At 42.8% G+C, this 19383-nt stretch overlaps 1 protein-coding gene across 2 annotated transcripts in view; it reads left to right on the top strand.

Moving 5' to 3' along the window:
- myo16 (myosin XVI) overlaps window positions 1–19383 on the top strand; it is a 427463-nt gene that overhangs the window by 309265 nt on the left and 98815 nt on the right. For both annotated transcript variants that reach the window (XM_078221662.1, XM_078221663.1), the window contains exons 22-24: window positions 4795–4967; window positions 11855–11935; window positions 12185–12390. In XM_078221662.1, the coding sequence (XP_078077788.1) occupies window positions 4795–4967; window positions 11855–11935; window positions 12185–12390 (460 nt within the window). The remainder of the gene's footprint in view (window positions 1–4794; window positions 4968–11854; window positions 11936–12184; window positions 12391–19383) is intronic.

Below are 19383 nucleotides of genomic sequence, written 5' to 3'. Positions count from 1 at the left end.
CCATTCCACACCCCAACCACTCTCTGAGTAAAAAACCTACCTCGGACATCCTTCCTATATCTCCCACCATGAACCCTATTGTTATGACCCCTAGTTACCACTCCATTCACCCGAGGAAATAGTCTTTGAACGTTCACTCTATCTATCCCCCTCATCATCTTATAAACCTCTATCAAGTCTCCTCTCAACCTCCTCCGCTCCAAAGAGAAAAGCCCAAGTTCCCTCAACCTTTCCTCATAAGACCTACCCTCCAAACCAGGCAGCATCCTGGTAAATCTCCTTTGCACTCTTTCCAGTGTCTCCACATCCTTCTTATAGTGAGGTGACCAGAACTGCACACAATATTCCAAATGTGGTCTCACCAAGGTCCTGTACAGTTGCAGCATAACCCCACGGCTCTTAAACTCAAACCCCCTGTTAATGAATGCCAACACACTATAGGCCTTCTTCACGGCTCTATCCACTTGAGTGGCAACCTTCAGAGATCTATGGATATGAACCCCAAGATCTCTCTGTTCCTCCACGTTCTTCAGAACCCTACCTTTGACCCTGTAATCCACATTTAAATTTGTCCTACCAAAATGAATCACCTCGCATTTGTCAGGATTAAACTCCATTTGCCATTTTTCAGCCCAGCTCTGCATCCTATCTATATCTCTCTGCAGCCTACAACAGCCCTCCACCTCATCCACTACTCCACCAATCTTGGTGTCATCAGCAAATTTACTGATCCACCCTTCAGCCCCCTCCTCCAAGTCATTTATAAAAATGACAAATAGCAGAGGACCAAGCACTGATCCCTGTGGCACTCCGCTGGTAACTGGTTTCCAGTCCGAAAATTTTCCATCCACCACCACCCTCTGTCTTCTGTTAGATAGCCAGTTACCTATCCAATCGGCCAAACTTCCCTCTATCCCACACATCCTTACTTTCTTCATAAGCCGACCATGGGGGACTTTATCAAACGCCTAACTAAAATCCATGTATATGACATCAACTGCACTACCTTCATCTACATACTTAGTTACCTCCTCAAAAAATTCAATCAAATTTGTGAGGCAAGACTTGCCCTTCACAAATCCGTGCTGACTATCCCGGATTAAGCTGCATCTTTCGAAATGGTCGTAAATCCTATCCCTGAGGACCTTTTCCATCAACTTACCGATCACCGAAGTAAGACTAACCGGCCTGTAATTACCAGGGTCATTTCTATTCTCTTTCTTAAACAGAGGAACCACATTCGCCACTCTCCAGTCCTCTGGCACCACCCCCGTGGACAGTGAAGATGCAAAGATCAATGCCAAAGGCTCTGCTATCTCATCCCTTGCCTCCCAAAGACGCCTAGGATATATTTCATCAGGCCCAGGGGACTTATCAACTTTCAGTTTATTCAAAATTGCTAGTACATCTTCCCTCCGAACATCTACTTCCTCCAGCCTATCAGCCTGTGACACCCTCTCTTCCTCAAAAACATGGCCCCTCTCCTTGGTGAACACCGAAGAAAAGTATTCATTCATCACCTCTCCTATCTCTTCTGACTCCATGCACAAATTCCCACTGCCGTCCTTGACCGGCCCCAACCTCACCCTGGTCATTCTTTTATTCCTCACATAAGAGTAAATAGCCTTGGGGTTTTCCTTGATCCGACCCGCCAAGGACTTCTCATGCCCCCTCCTAGCCCTCCTAAGCCCCTTTTTCAGCTCATTTCTTGCTAACTTGTAACCCTCCATCGAGCCAACTGAACCTTGTTTTCTCAACCTTACATAGTTCTGTATCCATCTTAGAAGAATCATAGAAGCCCTACAGTACGGAAAGAGGCCATTCGGCTCATCGAGTCTGCACCGACCACAATCCCACCCAAGCCCTACCCCCATATCCCTACATATTTTACCCACTAATCCCTCTAACCCACGCATCTCAGGACACTAAGGGGCAATTTAATCATGGCCAATCAACCTAACCCGCACATCTTTGGACTGTGGGAGGAAACCGGAGCACCCGGAGGAACCCCACGCAGACACGAGGAGAATGTGCAAACTCCACACAGACAGTGACCCAAGCCGGGAATCGAACCCGAGACCCTGGAGCTGTGAAGCAGCAGTGCTAACCACTGTGCTACCGTGCCGCCCATCTTGCCAGCTCTCCTCTGATCCTGTGTGACTTCACCTTTTGTACCAATCTACCATGAGGTACCTTGTCAAAGGCTTTACCGAAGTCCATGCATACAACATCCAATGCCTTTCCCTCATCTATCATCCTCGTCACTTCATAGAATCATAGAATCCCTACAGTACAGAAGGAGGCCATTTGGCCCATCGAGTCTGCACCGACCACAATCCCACCCAGGCCCTATTCCCATAACCCCACACATTTACCCTGCTTATCCCCCTGACGCTGAGGGACAATTTAGCATGGCCAATCCACCTAACCTGCACATCTTTGGACTGTGGGAGGAAACCAGAGCACCCAGAGGAAACACACGCAGACATGGGGAGAAAGTGTATACTCCACACAGACAGTAACCCGAGGCTGGAATTGAACCTGGGTCCCTGGCACTGTGAGGCAGCAGTGCTAACCACTGTGCCACCTTGCCGCCCTCGAAAAACCCAACCAAGTTAGTGAGGCATGACCTCCCCTTCACAAAACCGTGCTGTCTATCACTAAGTCCATTTGTTTTCAAATGTGAGTAAACCCTGTCCCTAAGAATCTTTTCCAATAATTTCCCTACCACTGACGTAAAGCTCACTGGCCTATAATTTTCTGGATTATCCTGCTGCCTTTCTTATACAATGGAACAACATTGGCTATTCTCCAGTCCTCTGGAACTTCACCTATGGCCAATGAGGATACAAAGATTTCTGTCAACCCCCCTGAAATTTCCGCCCTTGCCTCTCTCAGTATTCTGGAGTAGATCCCATCAGGCCCTGGGGACTTATCTACTTTAATGCTTTTTAAGACACCCAACCTTAGAATTGGAGTCCTCGTAGGTATTTGTAGGTCTGTTCTTCCACCATGGCAGAAGCATCTGTGCCAACCTCAATACTCAACGGTCAGCCGTTCATCATAAGGACAATCTCAATGGGAGCCACCTTGCTCAACTTAACCATGTTTAACTTATAAATCTCGGATTCTTCCTCTGAATCTTTATTCATTAGAGTTAGGGTTCTTTTTAAACTGGTGTACTCTGCCTGGCTGAATACCATGCTTGAATGTGGCCCTTCCTGGTACAATTGAAGCAAGCAACATCTTTGCAATTGTCTGGGATGATCTCCCCCACATCTGTAGCACCTATCAAAAGTCCTGGGCTGAAGGCCTGTTTTTTTTTCTGTCCACGATCTGCCTCCTGGGATCTCTTTTCAACCTCCTCTGTACCTGTCACTCGAGGTCCTTGTCTAGCAACCATTTCCCTCTGGAATTGGTTCAACTCACATTCTTTCGGCACTTTCACAGAGATGAGAGAATTGAAATAACTTTATTACTTTTTCCAGGAATATTTTTGTTTCTGCTAATAGTTTTCTTTGAATATTCAGATTGCATTAGAGACGGTTGCATTAAATATCACTTAATGAAAAGCCAAATTCACAGTGCTCAGCCATTTGACAAAGCTTTGCTACAAATGCAGAAATGTCTTCCCTGGGCCCCTGATAGCTGAATTGAATTTATACCATTGCAATATAATAGCGGGGTTGTAATGCTCTTATACTAATGCTACTAACTGATCAAACAACTTGGTAGCCAGAGCCTCAGGAGAAGGTAAACTTCAAATGAGGATCTAAGTCTGAAGACCACATACCTTAAGCAAGATGACTTTTAGTTTAGCTTCCCCATTAATATCATTCACAGTGAAAAAGTACCAAAGCCTCTCAATGTATTATCCCAGTCTTCAGCCCCTTAGTCAAAAGGATCGAGTTTCTCTATTAGTGGCATTCTTTTTACTCACTATTGCTGCAGAGACATCTTTACTTTCTTTCTCTGGAGATTTGTGATGGCACGCCATCCCCCTTCATTCTGAAGCTCGCAACTATAATCAATTTACTCTCATCGCCAATGTAATAGCGTGAGGTAAAAATGAGGAGGCTGCTTAAATCACAATGGTGATTTATTTAACAACACAATGTAAAACTTTATACTGGCACAGCAACTACAACACAGGTCTTCATTCCTTGCCTCCTGGGCTTCATTTGAATATTATTAGTTAGCCTTGGACGCAATTGTCTGGCTTGCTTGCCTGAAGTGACCTTGCCCATGAAGGTCCTCACCTGTGAGGGTCACATATGGTTCCCAGCAATGGGGACCTGACATGATGGCCTCGGCGGTGGGACTGGAGGCCATTGAAGCTCTCCTGGGTGTTCGGGGGCAAGGCTGGGCTGTGCCCCTTGGGCAGTGCCAGCTTGGGACCCTGGCAGTTTCCACCAGGTACCTGCTGGCACTTAGAATTTTTTTGTGAGATCACCCATGCTGATTTTCAGTCAGACCCTGACACTTTGCCATTTTTTTGGTAAGTTTCCACTCTGTGTTTCAAGTGTCAGAAATATTGTTAACCAAAGGACACAGACTTAAGGTAATTGGCAAAAGAACAAGAGACATTATGAGAGAGCTTTTAAGTCAGCATTTTAAGATTATATCAGTTTACTCCGCTTACTAGTGGAAATAAGAGTTAATTTCAGATGGAAATCACCATTTCAAGGTGATCAGTGTCATGGAACTGGAAATGCAGCCTATAAGTGGCTTTGGTTTTAGAGTAGTTTAAGAAACAGATTATTAATAATATTCTTTTTTTTATTGAATTTGCAGCCAGTGAAAATGTCGTTATTCACCAATTCTTTCAGGCCAAATTGACCCAGACTGGTTCTCTAATTCCTCTCCATCATCACCTGAGCCTTAGAGGGTCCAAAGCAGTGATGTTGTCCCAGCATATGTCTTCTCGAACCAAAGGACCAAAAAAGTTTCTGGACATCAACAGCAAGGTACAGGGGAGGGTCAGAATTTAACTAATTTATCTGTTCTTCTACAATTACATAACTGGAGTTGAATTCTTATTATAGGAACATGCAATACAGGTCCACCATAAAAATACTGCAGATTTGCTGAATGTTAAATCTGTGCAGAAAATAAAGCTCATTTTGTTTTGTACAGAAGTGAATCTCTGGACAATTTTTAGATTTGCAGTTGATTGGCTGAGTTTCTGAACACCATCTAATGAATAGAAATTCAATAGCAGTGCATCAGGATTTCCATGCCCTGTGTGGCCAATTGGAGAGGTTCCTTCGTAGCAGCCTAAATGCTGAAAATAGACTCATCGCCCGGAATTTTACCAATTCCGGGGAGGACGAGGCTCGCAGAACGGAATTCTCCATTGGCCTTGGATGGGATTTTGTGAGCCTTGCCTGAGCGAGGTCATAAAATCTCGCACATTAAGTCCAAAAATTTAAGATTTGCTTTCACATTTTTCACAAATACAATTGATAATAATGACATTTTAGTGGATTCGCCCATTTATTTATGAGAATTGCCAAATAATATTCATAGGATGCAACCCCAAAGGCTGGTATATAGAATTCCAGACTAATCTGACACGGAAAATGAATGAATATCCATCTGCACAGATTTAGAGATATCAGGCAGTTGCTGCATACCCCTGCCCAAACATGTACACTGTTATACCAGTGGATATGTCAAATGCACCCTAATAGAATAGGCTGCCTGAAACAGAGTATATTAATCTTTATGTAACTGGATAAGTTAATTAGAGAATATACTATTAAAACTGTGACTTTAGTTACATACATTATCTTCTTATTCACCACCAAGCATGCACCATGATGAAGGGAAATCATTTAGTGGGTGACAACACTTTGCAAGGGTGGCACGGTAGCACAGGGGTTAGCACTGCTGCTTTACAGCTCCATGGACCTGGGTTCGATTCCCGGCTTGGGTCACTGTCTGTGTGGAGTTTGCACATTCTCCTCGTGTCTGTGTGGGTTTCCTCCGGGTACTCCAGTTTCCTCCCACAGTCCAAAGACGTGCGGGTTAGGTTGATTGGCCATGCTAAAATTGCCCCTTTGTGTACTGAGATGCGTAGATTAGAGGGATTAGCGGGTAAAATATGTAGGGATATGGGGGTAGAGCCTGGGTGGGATTGTGGTCGGTGCAGACTCGATGGGCCAAATGGCCTCTTTCTGCACTGTAGGATTTCTATGATTCTATGATTATTTCTATGTTATATGTTTCTCATTAGGACAATGGGATTTGAGCAAAATCAAATGAGAAATATTTTCCCGATATTTTTCAGATCACCAAATTTGGCCTCAAAGAAAGACTTTAATTTTCATTTCATTATGAAAATCACAAATTGTACTAATTATTATGAAATATATTTGTATCAGCTACTGTAGAGGGGAGGGGCTGGGTGAACATCTTCATTAATTTAATTCTGCATGTGGAATAAAGATCTGCATTCCAGAGGTGAGGTGAAAGTGATTGCCCTTGACAATAAAGGCAGCATTTAACCAAGTGAGGCATCGAGGAACAAAGCTCAAGTCAATGGGATTCAGAGAAAACTGATTTGAGTTATATCCAGCACAAAGTAAGTTGGTTGTAGCTGTTAGAGGCCAATGCTTCACAGTACCAGGACATCATTGCAGGAGTTCCTCAGGGTGGAATACTCTGCTCAACCATCTTCAATTACTCTATCCATGAACATCCCTCCGTTATAAGGTAAGAAGTGGGAATGCTTACACAAGTTTTTTGAAGTTTAAGGCTTACATTAACACTGCAATTAAGTTACTCTGAAAATCCTCTAGTCGCCTTACTCCGGCGCCTGTTCGGGTACCCTGAGGGAGAATTTAGCATGGCCAGTGCACCTAGCCAGCACTCTTTCAGACAGTAGGAGGAAACCGGAGCACCTGAAGGAAACCCACCCAGACAGTGACCCAAGCCAGGAATCGAACCCAGGTCCCTGGTGCTGTGAGGCAGCAGTGCTAATCACTGTGCCACCCATTTGGGTAACATTCCCAAATTCTCCGACATTAAAGCAGTCTGTGCCCGCATGCAACAAGACATGAACAATATTCAGGCTTGAGCTGATAAATGCCATACAAATACCACACAATTACCATCTTCAAAAAAGGGAATCAAACCATCTACCCTTCATATTCAATGTCATTACCATTGCTGAACCCCCTGCCATCAACATTCTGGGGTTACTATTGATAAAAAACTTAACAGCCATATAAATATTCCTGACTATATCAAAGCCTGTCAAGGACATTCAATATAAAGCTGCTGCTTGATTGGCACCCATTCACCAACTTAAACATTCTCTTGTTCCACCACCAGTGCTCAGTGTCAGCATAGTCTGCCATCTACACTGCAGCAACTCACCAAGCCTCCTTCAGCAGCGCCTTCCAAATCCAAAACCTCTATCACCTAGAAAATGCATGGTAACACTAGTACCTGCAACAGCCTCTTCAAGTTACCTGAGATCCTGAATTGCCACTTTAATGTAATTCCTTCACTGTGATGAGGTCACCTAAACAACCTCCCTCATGTAGGTGTATCTACACCATATGCACTGCAGTGGTTCAAGAAGGCAGCTCACCACCACCTTGTGGCAATCAAGGATGGGATAAAAGAAGATGACCTAACCAGTGATGTCCACGTATGGTGAATGAATAGAAAAAGCAAGTACTTAGTAAATTGCTCTCCGAATTCATGATTAATTTCCAAATTTACCAGCATCTCTGTTTCCCCACTTTTAGCTCAGTCTGGCAATGGAATGGTGACTGACTGAGAACAATTCTCAGTGAACACCATTCAGCAGCAAATCAAACCTAGTGACCTGTACAAGCTATTACCTACAATTCACTGTAATCGCCATGACAGGCTTAACAATCAAGAGCAGGCGTTTATTTATCTTGTTCCTGTAAGATTTTCTGGTGTTTGTGCTTGATCTTTGCTTCTGATTTTAGTTCAGAACATAGCTTCCTCTTTTTCTGCCAATTGATGTATGCCATCATAAATTTTCAATACTGTTCTCCACTTCTTAAATTCATATTAATCATCTGTATATTAACTTGGGATAGGCCGAACAAAGACCATTGTGAAAGACTCATCACTTCATCTTGTCAGTCTGAGGAACTTTGATTTTTCTGTTATCCATTGCTTTCTTCTCTTCAGTTATTCTCTACCCCTGTTACTCAGAAAAGGGCAGACAGAAAATCAGACATTGAGATGGGAATGATTGAAATAGACTGAAGGAGATAAAATGGTCACTAGGGCAGAGAAACAAGATAGGAGATGACGTGAAGGCAGTGAACTCAGATGGAAGAAGGGAAAATAAGATGGAAGGAGTTTAAAAATAACATTTGATAAGGTCCAACATAACAGACTTGTGGCAGAAGCACATGTAATATAGTCACAGGAATAAATTTTATGACTGCATCAAATTAGTTACAAAAGCTCTGGAAAACGTCAGGACCTAAATAATCATTCAGAATGGGCAACTGAGGGCAAATTTGGTTCAAATGCGAAGAAATGTATTTTGAAAGTTAGTACAGATGTAGTGAAAGGAAATGAACTTTACATAGTAAAATCTTAAATGGATTAGAGGAAGGAATTAAAAGCAGTATTTTTCCCGTTGACGTTACCAAAGATGAATGGTTACAGTTATGAGGAGAGAATTGGTAAGTTAGGTTTTTTACACCAGAATCGAGAAGGTTAATGAGTGACTGTTATGGGTATTCAAGATTATCAAGGTAACTAGTGACAGATTATTTCCATCGGTCAATGAGATGTTAGCAAGGGGGAAAAAAATTAAGATAACCACAAAAATAATTAAAGGACAGGTATAAAAACGTACTAACACAGAGGATGATTAGAATGTTTGCCTTAAACCCTATTTCATACAAAGTTATTACTTTTAAAAATGAATTGGCTGTTTGAAAAAAGAAGAATACTAAAGTTATGGGGTTGTATGAGCAGGAGAATAGAATTAAAGCAAATAGCTCATATGGAGAAAAATACTGGCAAAGCCTTGATGGCTTGCAAGGAATACTTCTGTTTGTATCAATCGCATTCATGACTGTATCAATCGCAACAGGAATAACAAAGGAAGGAAAACTTGTATTTTTTTACAGTGCCTGTCAAGAGTTCTCAAAGAACTTCATCACTAATTGAGTGTTTTTGAAGTGTGGTCAATGCAGTAATATAGGTTATTTCCATAACTCAGTGGGCTCATACAAAGAGTACATGGCCAGATGATAGAAAAATCACCAGGCACTTGCCCTGTGAGTTTCATTCCATCTTGGATGTATCAGATTTCAGGATCTCATTTAAGTCTTTTAATGAGTCTTAATTAAGACCATAAGACATAGGAGCGGAAGTAAGGCCATTCGGCCTTAAGTAGAAAAAAGGAACAGGAGTAGGTAAGTTAATCCGACTTAATTGGAGTTCTGCTCACTGGAAGCTTTTGCAATATTTTGTTTGTGTTAATTTTATACATTCATCTACATCCCTGATATTTTTGATGTTCTTCACTTCTGCCCAAGATTTTCAATGCCTGAAAGGGATGGGGTATTTTGCCACTTTAAACTTAGATTTATTAAACAAGCCATTGCTATTACTTTACCTTCATCAAAATCAAATGTCGTTTTTTTCCCAGTTATTAAATCAGTAAATTTGGATCATGCTATTCAACATTGGATTTGGACATCTGAATCCATCCCCTGTACAAAAATGTGCAATTGCAGATGATAGAAATAGTGATTTGCTGTCCCTGAAGAAAATCATCCTCACTTATGTTTCTGATCTTTCAACATCATCTCATTGTCGATAATGACCACTTGGGCAAAGTCATGGAACATGCTCAACAACCATAGAATTGTGTACCCAGCTTGGAGTGGATGCCTTCATGAAAAAAGGGAAAAGGAGGAACTTAGTTGAAAAACATTCCGAGAAACACTTTTTTTACAGAAGAGGGTACTTTTTTGCTTTTTTCATCCAGTGGGTGGTTGTCTGGAATGCACTGCCTGAGAGTGGTGGAGTCAAATTCAATCAAGGCATTCAAAAGGGAATTAGATCTGGAAAGGAAGAATGAACAGGATTATAGGAAGAAAGTGGGGATATGGCTCCTAGTGAATTACATGTTTGCAGAGCCAGTGCAGACATGATGGGCTGAATGGCCCCCTTCTGTGCTGTAGCATTTCTGTCATTTGTGAAAATACCAGTAATGTCTTTTGTATAAAAGTAGTGTATATGAAAACATTATTGGTGTGTTGATCATGGTTCTCCAACTATTAAAATGACTGTAGAAAACATTGTGGGCCTTAAGCTCATGGTTCTCTGCACCTGTACTACCCTTTAGTACCCCAAATGTAAACAAATCTCTGAAAACTAGTCCAAAAACAAAACTCAGTTGGCCTGAGTACGAAGGTCAGGTGAGACAGGCATGAAAGAAAATCCACGAAGGTGTAAGGCACAGAGTGGCAATTTGATGCTGATTGCCATTGATTCAACATGATTGCCATGGATTCAACATAACAATTTTATATCATAGCCATTGCTCCCAAATATTTTTGGCAGCATGTACTGGTAAAATTCTGATACCTTTTACATCTCCTCTTGACCCATCACTTGTCTTGTTACCAGCTCCTTGCATAGAAATCATAGAATCATAGAAACCCTACAGTCCAGGAAGAGGCCATTCAGCCCATCGAGAGTCTGCACTAACCACAATCCCACCCAGGCCCTACCCCCATATCCCTACATATTTTTACCTGCTAACCCCTCTAACCTATACATTTCAGGACACTAAGGGGCAATTTTAGCATGGCCAATCAACCTAACGTGTTGCGTATTGCCATCTCGCACCATCATTCCTTTTGTCAGTTAATTTCTGTTGCCTCCCACCCTATTATAAACTTACCTTTTGTTCATACCTCCCTCATCACTTTCTGTACCTTCTGAATGCTAACTTTTTCCAGTGCTGACAAAATGTCATAGATCTGAAACTTTGGGCAGACCTTTGAAAATACTCTTCCATCAAGGACAAATGTATGTCCTGAACCTAACGATAGATGAGACCGCCAACTTCCTTGGCTGCCCCCAGGAGCCCCATCCACTTAAAGATGACAAGTGGATTCCTGAGGCTGCAGGTCCAATCAGAGGACCTGACAGCTTGAAAGACTGACAGCCCCATTGGGAGAGGTTTGCGTTACTCAGACAACAAGGAGAGTGTGAGTGCACCTCAAAATAAAAGGGTCCTTGGAAGCATGCATCAGATTTAATAATGATGAGGACAAATTGAATGCGCATATGAAGAAGTGGGGAAACATCTCCAGTGGAATGATTTGGGCTGCACGTGCAGCCTATCCTGCCAATAGCCCTGTCATTGGAGACACCTGCTCCGATGGCCACCCAGCTGGTGACCTTCCAGGTATGGCAATCAGCAGAGGCTACTACAATGCTAGGAAGATCCCAGTGGAGTCTTTCCTACCCTTCTAATTCCCCTAATTGTTTTTCATTGGCTGCCTGCTGCTCCGGTTCAGTAGTTGTTATCAGTAGGACTCCACCTTGGCAAGATCACCAAAGTGGAAAATGCAGGCCACTGACCCAACATTCTAATTTCTCTCCCATTCACACTTTCAACCTCATCCCCAATGGTCTCATCAGATACCACGTCTAATTCTGCAGATGCTACATGACCTGTTGCGTATTGCCAGCATTTTCTGTTTTTTATTTTTTATTTCCAGCCTCAACAGTATTTTGCTTTTGAAGAATACCTTAAGTTGCTGAATTGTCTATCAACTAATCAATTATTCTGTTTTTCAATTGTATTGTGTTTCTTTTTGCTAAGCTGCTGAAAAAGAAGAGAGCAGCAACATTCCTCCAACGCCTGGAGCGTGATAGGCCGATAACCCTGGCTGCTCAGCTCAGGGTAAGTAATGCAGAGCATCTAATGGCAATCTTCAATGCCTGGTATAGTTGCTTCTTGCATTATAGACAGTAATCATAAAATTGCTTGTTTGAAAACACAGCAGGATTGCAAAGTAGATTTCTTGCTAAGTCAAATAATAAAAATGGAATTTCTGATTGCTCTTCATAAAGATGAATTTAAAAAAACCTTTTGAAGAGTCCAAAATATAGAAGGAATATTAAATCTTTCCTGCATTTCTCTTACCTCTAGAGTTCCATTAATGATATAATGGGAAAGCTCCAAAATTCAACTCCTCACTTTGTACATTGCATCAAACCTAACACATCAAAGCAGGCAGACATGTTTGACAACTTCTATGTATCAGCTCAACTGCAGTACGTTGGTGTATTGGAGATGGTGAGGATGATCCGTCACGGATACCCTGTGCGGTTATCTTTCAATGACTTTCTTGCAAGGTAGGTTCTCTGTAAAGTGACCAAAGATTTAAGGTAATTCATGTCCTGAAGTATAATCTTGCCTCCAGCATACAAGTCACTGCTGTATCTATTTGCTACTTACAGTACTATCAAGGGTTAGTTTACATTGAGCATTAACCACAGTGCCACAAAGAACATAGGGAGGAACTTAAGGAAGGAGTTAGGAGCATGAAAAGGGGTCATGAAAATTCCTTGGCGACCAGGATTAAGGAAATTCCTAAGGCATTTTGTATGTATGTAAAGAGCAAGAGGGTAGCCAGGGAAAAGATTGGTCCACTCAAAGATAATGGAGGGAATCTATGCATGGAACCAGAGGAAATGGGTGAGATACTAAATGAATACTTTGCCTCAGTATTCACAAAGAGGGGGACTTGATAGATGAGGAGCCTAGGTTGGGTGTGTCGATATTCTGGGTCATGTCAATATCAAAAAGGAGGAGGTATTGGATGTCTTAAAAAGCATTGAAGTAGAATAGACCCCAGGGCTTGATGGGATCTACCTCAGAATACTGAGGGAGGCAAGGGCAGAAATTGTTGGAGCCTGACAGAAATCTTTGTATCCTCATTGGCTACAGGTGAAATTCCAGAGGACTGGAGGATGGCCAGTATTGTTCCATTGTTTAAGAAGGGCAGCAGGAATAATCCAGGAAATTATAGGCCGGTGAGCTTTACGTCAGTGATAGGGAAATTATTGGAAAAGATTCTTAGGGACAGGATTTACTCACATTTGGAAACAAATGGACTTATTGGTGATAGACAACGTGGTTTTGTGAAGGGGAGGTCGTGTCTCACTAACTTGATCAAGTTTTTCAAGGAAGTGACAAAGATGATAGATGGGGGAAAGGCATTGAATGCTGTATACATGGACTTCAGTAAAATCTTTGACAAGGTACCTCATGGTAGACTGGTGCAAAAGGTGAAGTCACACGGGATCAGAGGAGAGCTGGCAAGATGGATATAGAACTGGCTTGGCCATAGAAGACAGAGGGTAGCAGTAGAGGGGTGCTTTTCTGAATGGAAGGCTGTGACTAGCGGTGTTAAGTCTCACAACACCAGGTTAAAGTCCAACAGGTTTATTTGGTAGCAAAAGCCACTAGCTTTCGGAACAGGCTGTCCCTTCGTCAGGTGGGTGGGAGTTCTGATCATAAACAGGGCACAAAGACACAAACTCAATTTACATGAAACTTGATGTCTGTGTCGATATGCACGATCTTCTTGCAGATCCTCTCCACTTGGAGCCGGCAGTTTGCGGTGTCGATAGTAGTCATGATGTGGAGAGGCCGGTGGAGAGGGATCTGTTCCACAGGGATCAGTTCTTAGACCTTTGTTGTCCGTAGCATATATATATATAAACGATTTGGAGTAAAATGTAGCTGGTCTGATTAGTAAGTTCGCAGATGACACAGAAATTGGTGGAGTTGCGGATAGTGAAGAGGATTGTCAGAGGATACAGCAAGATATAGACCGGTTGGAGACTTGGGCGGAGAAATGGCAGATGGAGTTTAATGCAGACAAGTGTGAGATAATGCATTTTGGAAGGTCCAATGCATGTAGGAATTATGCAGTAAATGGTAGAATCCTTAGGAGCATTGACAGGCAGAGAGATCTGTACGTACATGTCCACCGATCACTAAAACTGGCAACGCAGGTGGATAAGGTAATCAAGAGGGCATAAGGCATGCTTGCCTTCATCGGTCGGGGCATTGAGTATACAAATTCGCAGGTCATGCTGCAGCTGTACAGAACCTTAGTTAGGCCTCATTTAGAATGTACAATTCTGGTTGCCACACTACCAGAAGGAAGTGGATGCTTTGGAGAGGGTACAGAAGAAATTTACCAAGATGTTGTCTGATCTGGAGGATATTAGCAATGAGGAGAGGTTGGATAAACTCGGTTTGTCCTTACTGGAATGAAGGGGTTTGAGGGGTGATCTGAGAGAGGTTTACAAGATTGTGAGTGGCATGGACAGAGTGGATAGTCAGATGCTCTTTCCTAGGGTAGAAAAGTCTAGTACTAGGAACGTCGGTTTAAGATGCATGGGCAAAAGTTTAGAGGAGATGTGCTGGGCAACTTTTTTTACACAGAGGTGGTGGATGTCTGGAACACGCTGCCAGGTAGGTGGTGGGAGCAGGTACGACAGCAGCATTTAAGGGGCAACTAGACAAATACATGAATAGGAGGGAATGGAAGGATACGAACTCTGTAACTTCATACGGTTTTAGTTTAGGCAGGCATCATGAACGGCACAGGCTTGGAGGGACAAAGGGCCTGTTCCTGTGCTATACTTTTCTTTGTTCTTTGTTCTTTGTCATGGTTCCAGCTGATGTTATTACTAAAGTCAGATTCCAGGATGGAATTCAGCTTCCAGCCTAATAGATTCTAACTTATAGTTTTTGGTTAGATATGTGGATAGACAGAGTCACAGGACTGCCGATGAATTTGTAACCAAAGAATAAAACATATATTAAACAAGAAAAGACTAACTATAATACACCACTACTTCACCTCAGCCATACCTTTGTAGGTATATACAGATTTTTAAGGATAACACAGGTTACAAAATAAATCTTATACCCTATGTTCTCGGTAGGTACATGGTCTATGTAAACCAATAGATGAAATATGGTCAGCTGTCCTACACTGTGAAACCAAGTGAAAGATGCCACTAAATAACTTCTCATCAACTCTTTAGGGGCAGGGGTGATCTGTATACAAAAAACGGGTGGAACTTGAATCACACGGGGACCAATATCCTGGCCGGTAGGTTGGCTAAGGTTACTGGGGAGAATTTAAACTAGATAGGTTGGGGGGAGGGGAGCTAGAAGAGTTGACTAGGATCAAGGAACTAATTGATGGGGTGGAGGATGCAGGGGTAAGGGGAATTACAAAATTAATGGTAGAGGAGAGGGTGCAAGTGAATGAAGGCGGTAATTTAGATAAGGGAGTAGAGGGAGAGGGTGTTCGCGACTCATCAAAGCGGGTCCAGATAAAAGCTGGAATAAGGACACTTTGCCTGAATGCACGAAGCATTCGGAACAAGGTAAATGAGTTGATGGTGCAAATCAGCACGAGTGGGTACGATCTAGTGGCCATTACAGAAACGTGGCTGAAAGGTGACCAGGACTGGGAGATGAATATCCAGGGGTATCAGGCGTTTAGGAAGAATAGACAGGAAGGAAAAGGTGGTGGGGTCGCGCTATTAATAAGAGATAATATCAGGGTAGTACTGAGGGATGACATAGGCTCTGAGGAACAAAACGTGGAATCATTATGGGTAGAGATGAGGAATAGTAGAGGGAGAAAGACACTAGTAGGTGTGGTATATAGGCCCCCAAATAATAATGTTGAGGTAGGGAGGGCTATAAACAAGCAGATAAGGGATGCGTGTAAAAACGGAACGGCAATAATCATGGGGGACTTCAACATGCACATTGACTGGCAGACTCAAGTCGGTAAGGGTGGAATGGAGGAAGAGTTCTTAGAATGCTGTCGGGATAGTTTCCTTGAACAGCATGTTACGGAACCGACGAGGGAACGAGCTATTTTGGATCTGGTATTGTGTAACGAGGTAGGTAGAATTAAGGATCTTATTGTGAAGGACCCTCTTGGGTTTAGTGACCACAATATGGTCGAATTTCTGATTCAGATGGAAGAGGAGAAAGTTTGGTCCCAAACCAGTGTCCTCTGTTTGAACAGAGGGAAATATGATAGGATGAGGGATGAATTGGCTAAGGTAGACTGGGAGAGCAGGCTGGCAGGTAGGATAGCTGAGGAACAGTGGAGGATTTTTAAGGAGATCCTTTTCAGTTCTCAGCAAAAATATATTCCAGCAAAAAACAAGGATTGTAAGAAAAGGGAGAACCAGCCGTGGATAACGAAGGAAATAAAGGAGAGTATTAAAATAAAAACAGCTGCGTACAGAGTGGCCAAAAATAGTGGAGAAACAAGTGATTGGGAAAAATTTAAGAAACAACAAAGAGAGACTAAGAAAGCGATAAAGAAAGGAAGGATAGACTATGAAGCTCGGCTAGCAATTAATATAAAAAATGATAGTAAAAGTTTTTATAAATATATAAAAAGGAATAGAGTGGCCAGAGTGAATGTTGGACCCTTGGAGGACGAGAGGGGGGAGTTAATAGTGGGAAATGAGGATATGGCTGAGTCTTTAAATAAGTTTTTTGTGTCGGTCTTCACGGTGGAGGACCCAAATAGTTTGCCAAATATTAACGATAGAGGGTTGGCAGCAGGAGAAATACTTAATACAATTAATGTTACCAGAGAGGCAGTGCTGGGTAGACTAATGGGACTGAAGGTGGATAAGTCCCCGTGTCCGGATGGAATGCATCCCAGGGTATTGAAAGAAATGTCAGAGGTAATAGTGGATGCGTTAGTGATTATTTATCAAAACTCGTTGCATTCTGGGGTAGTGCCGGTTGATTGGAAAACGGCTAATGTTACGCCGCTGTTTAAAAAAGGAAGGAGACAAAAGGCGGGTAACTATAGGCCGGTCAGCTTAACGTCTGTAGTAGGGAAAATGCTGGAATCCATTATTAAAGAGGAGATAGCAGGGCATCTGGATAGAAATGGTTCGATCAATCAGACGCAGCATGGATTCATGAGGGGAAAGTCGTGCTTGACGAACATGTTGGATTTTTATGAAGATGTGACTAGGGCGGTTGATGGAGGAGAACCGGTGGATGCGGTGTTTTTGGATTTCCAAAAGGCGTTTGATAAGGTGCCCCATAAAAGGCTACTGAAGAAGATTAGGGCACACGGAGTTGGGGGTAGTGTGTTAAAGTGGATTGGGGACTGGCTATCCGACAGGAAGCAAAGAGTCGGAATAAATGGGTGTTTTTCCGGTTGGAGGAAGGTAACTAGTGGCGTGCCGCAGGGATCGGTACTCGGGCCGCAACTATTTACCATTTATATAGATGATCTGGAGGAGGGGACGGAGTGTAGGGTAACGAAGTTTGCAGACGACACAAAGATAAGTGGAAAAGTGAATCGTGTGGAGGACGGAGAAGATCTGCAGAGAGATTTGGACAGGCTGAGTGAGTGGGCGAGGATATGGCAAATGGAGTATAACGTTGCTAAATGCGAGGTTATACACTTTGGAGGAAATAATAACAAATGGGATTACTATCTCAATGGAAACAAATTAAAACATGCTACCGTGCAAAGGGACCTGGGGGTCCTTGTGCATGAGACGCAAAAGCCCAGTCTGCAGGTACAACAGGTGATCAAGAAGGCAAATGGGATGTTGGCCTATATTGCGAAGGGGATAGAATATAAAAGCAGGGATGTCTTGATGCACCTGTACAGGGCATTGGTGAGGCCGCAGCTGGAATACTGTGTGCAGTATTGGTCCCCTTATATGAGGAAGGATATATTGGCATTGGAGGGAGTGCAGAGAAGGTTCACCAGGTTGATACCGGAGATGAGGGGTTTGGATTATGAGGAGAGGCTGAGGAGATTGGGTTTGTACTCGTTGGAGTTTAGAAGGATGAGGGGGGATCTTATGGAGACATATAAGATAATGCGGGGGCTGGATAGGGTGGAGGCGGAGAGATTCTTTCCACTTAGTAAGGAAGTTAAAACTAGAGGACACAGCCTCAAAATAAAGGGGGGTCGGTTTAAGACAGAGTTGAGGAGGAACTTCTTCTCCCAGAGGGTGGTGAATCTCTGGAATTCTCTGCCCACTGAGGTGGTGGAGGCTACCTCGCTGAATATGTTTAAAGCGCGGATGGATGGATTCCTGATCGGTAAGGGAATTAAGGGTTATGGGGATCAGGCGGGTAAGTGGTACTGATCCACGTCAGATCAGCCATGATCTTATTGAATGGCGGGGCAGGCTCGAGGGGCTAGATGGCCTACTCCTGCTCCTATTTCCTATTTCTTATGTTCTAACTCTTAACCCTCTCCCCCACCTCTCCACCCCCCCCCCCCCCCCCCCCCCCCCCACCCCATCCAGCTATCTTTTCAATTCGGTGCCCTTTCTCTACACCTTGCTTCAACTTCAACTGGACCTCGTTCCTTTGACTTCTCAGTCCTCCTGGAATCTTCCTCTGTCCTATTCCCTAGTTTCTGAAACTTTCTGTTCTTTAGCTTGGGGCTCCCTGTGTATTATCCTGCCTGTTCTGGCAGTGCCTGTGGAATGCTCCTTGCCTCTGGGTTATCTGGTTCAAACTGAACCTCAAATCTTTCTGCTTTTCAGTATGTGGCTGTGTTTGCTGAGCAACAGCTTCATTTTTTTTTTAAACCCTGTAATTACTCTTGCATTGTAAAACAATCACTACAATGCAGGCAGCGTTTAAAGTGAAACTAAACCTACAGACGTGCTTTGTACTTTTGTTTAACGTTAAGCTAAGCTAAAGTTTTAACCCTTTCTTAACAAATACCGAAATACAAATTAAGCTTAAACGGAAAAATTATATCTTATTCCTAATATTCACAATACAAATATATAAATGACTTCAGCTATCTATTTCCTAACAGCAGGAAAATGCCTTTGTTGTTTAAACTTCACGGAGAATAGCTTGAATTTACTGTAATCCTGTTGATTATATTGTGTATTCTTCATATTTGATGTGTGGGTGAAAAACCTGAAGCAGTGTCAAGTGTATGAGGATGAGGTGAAGCTATAAATATTAAGCATGAGTCACGATTGATAGATAATTGTTGATTAGCAAGCAATGAGGTGTGTTGCTTTGAGCAGTGTGTAAGTGTAGTGGTGCAGTTGGAATGATTTGACAGTATGTTCACTGATTGAACCTCTTGCACACACAGATTGCCTTTCTAGAGTGGTGGTGCCGGAGCTCTGGAATAATGAAACAGGAGTTGAGGTCACTGGGAAGTGGCAGCCACTCAATACCTATTGCCTTAAAAGTGATATTGGCATACAATGTTTTTTCATCAATGTATCATTCAGATATCATCTAGAAATCTATGTTGCATTTCTTAGCAGCACATCGTT

The sequence above is a fragment of the Mustelus asterias genome, chromosome 10 (genome assembly GCF_964213995.1).
Source record: "Mustelus asterias chromosome 10, sMusAst1.hap1.1, whole genome shotgun sequence".
Lineage (NCBI taxonomy): Eukaryota > Metazoa > Chordata > Chondrichthyes > Carcharhiniformes > Triakidae > Mustelus > Mustelus asterias.
The sequence above is the reverse complement of the archived record's forward strand: the minus strand, read 5'-3'. Positions and strand labels throughout refer to the sequence as shown.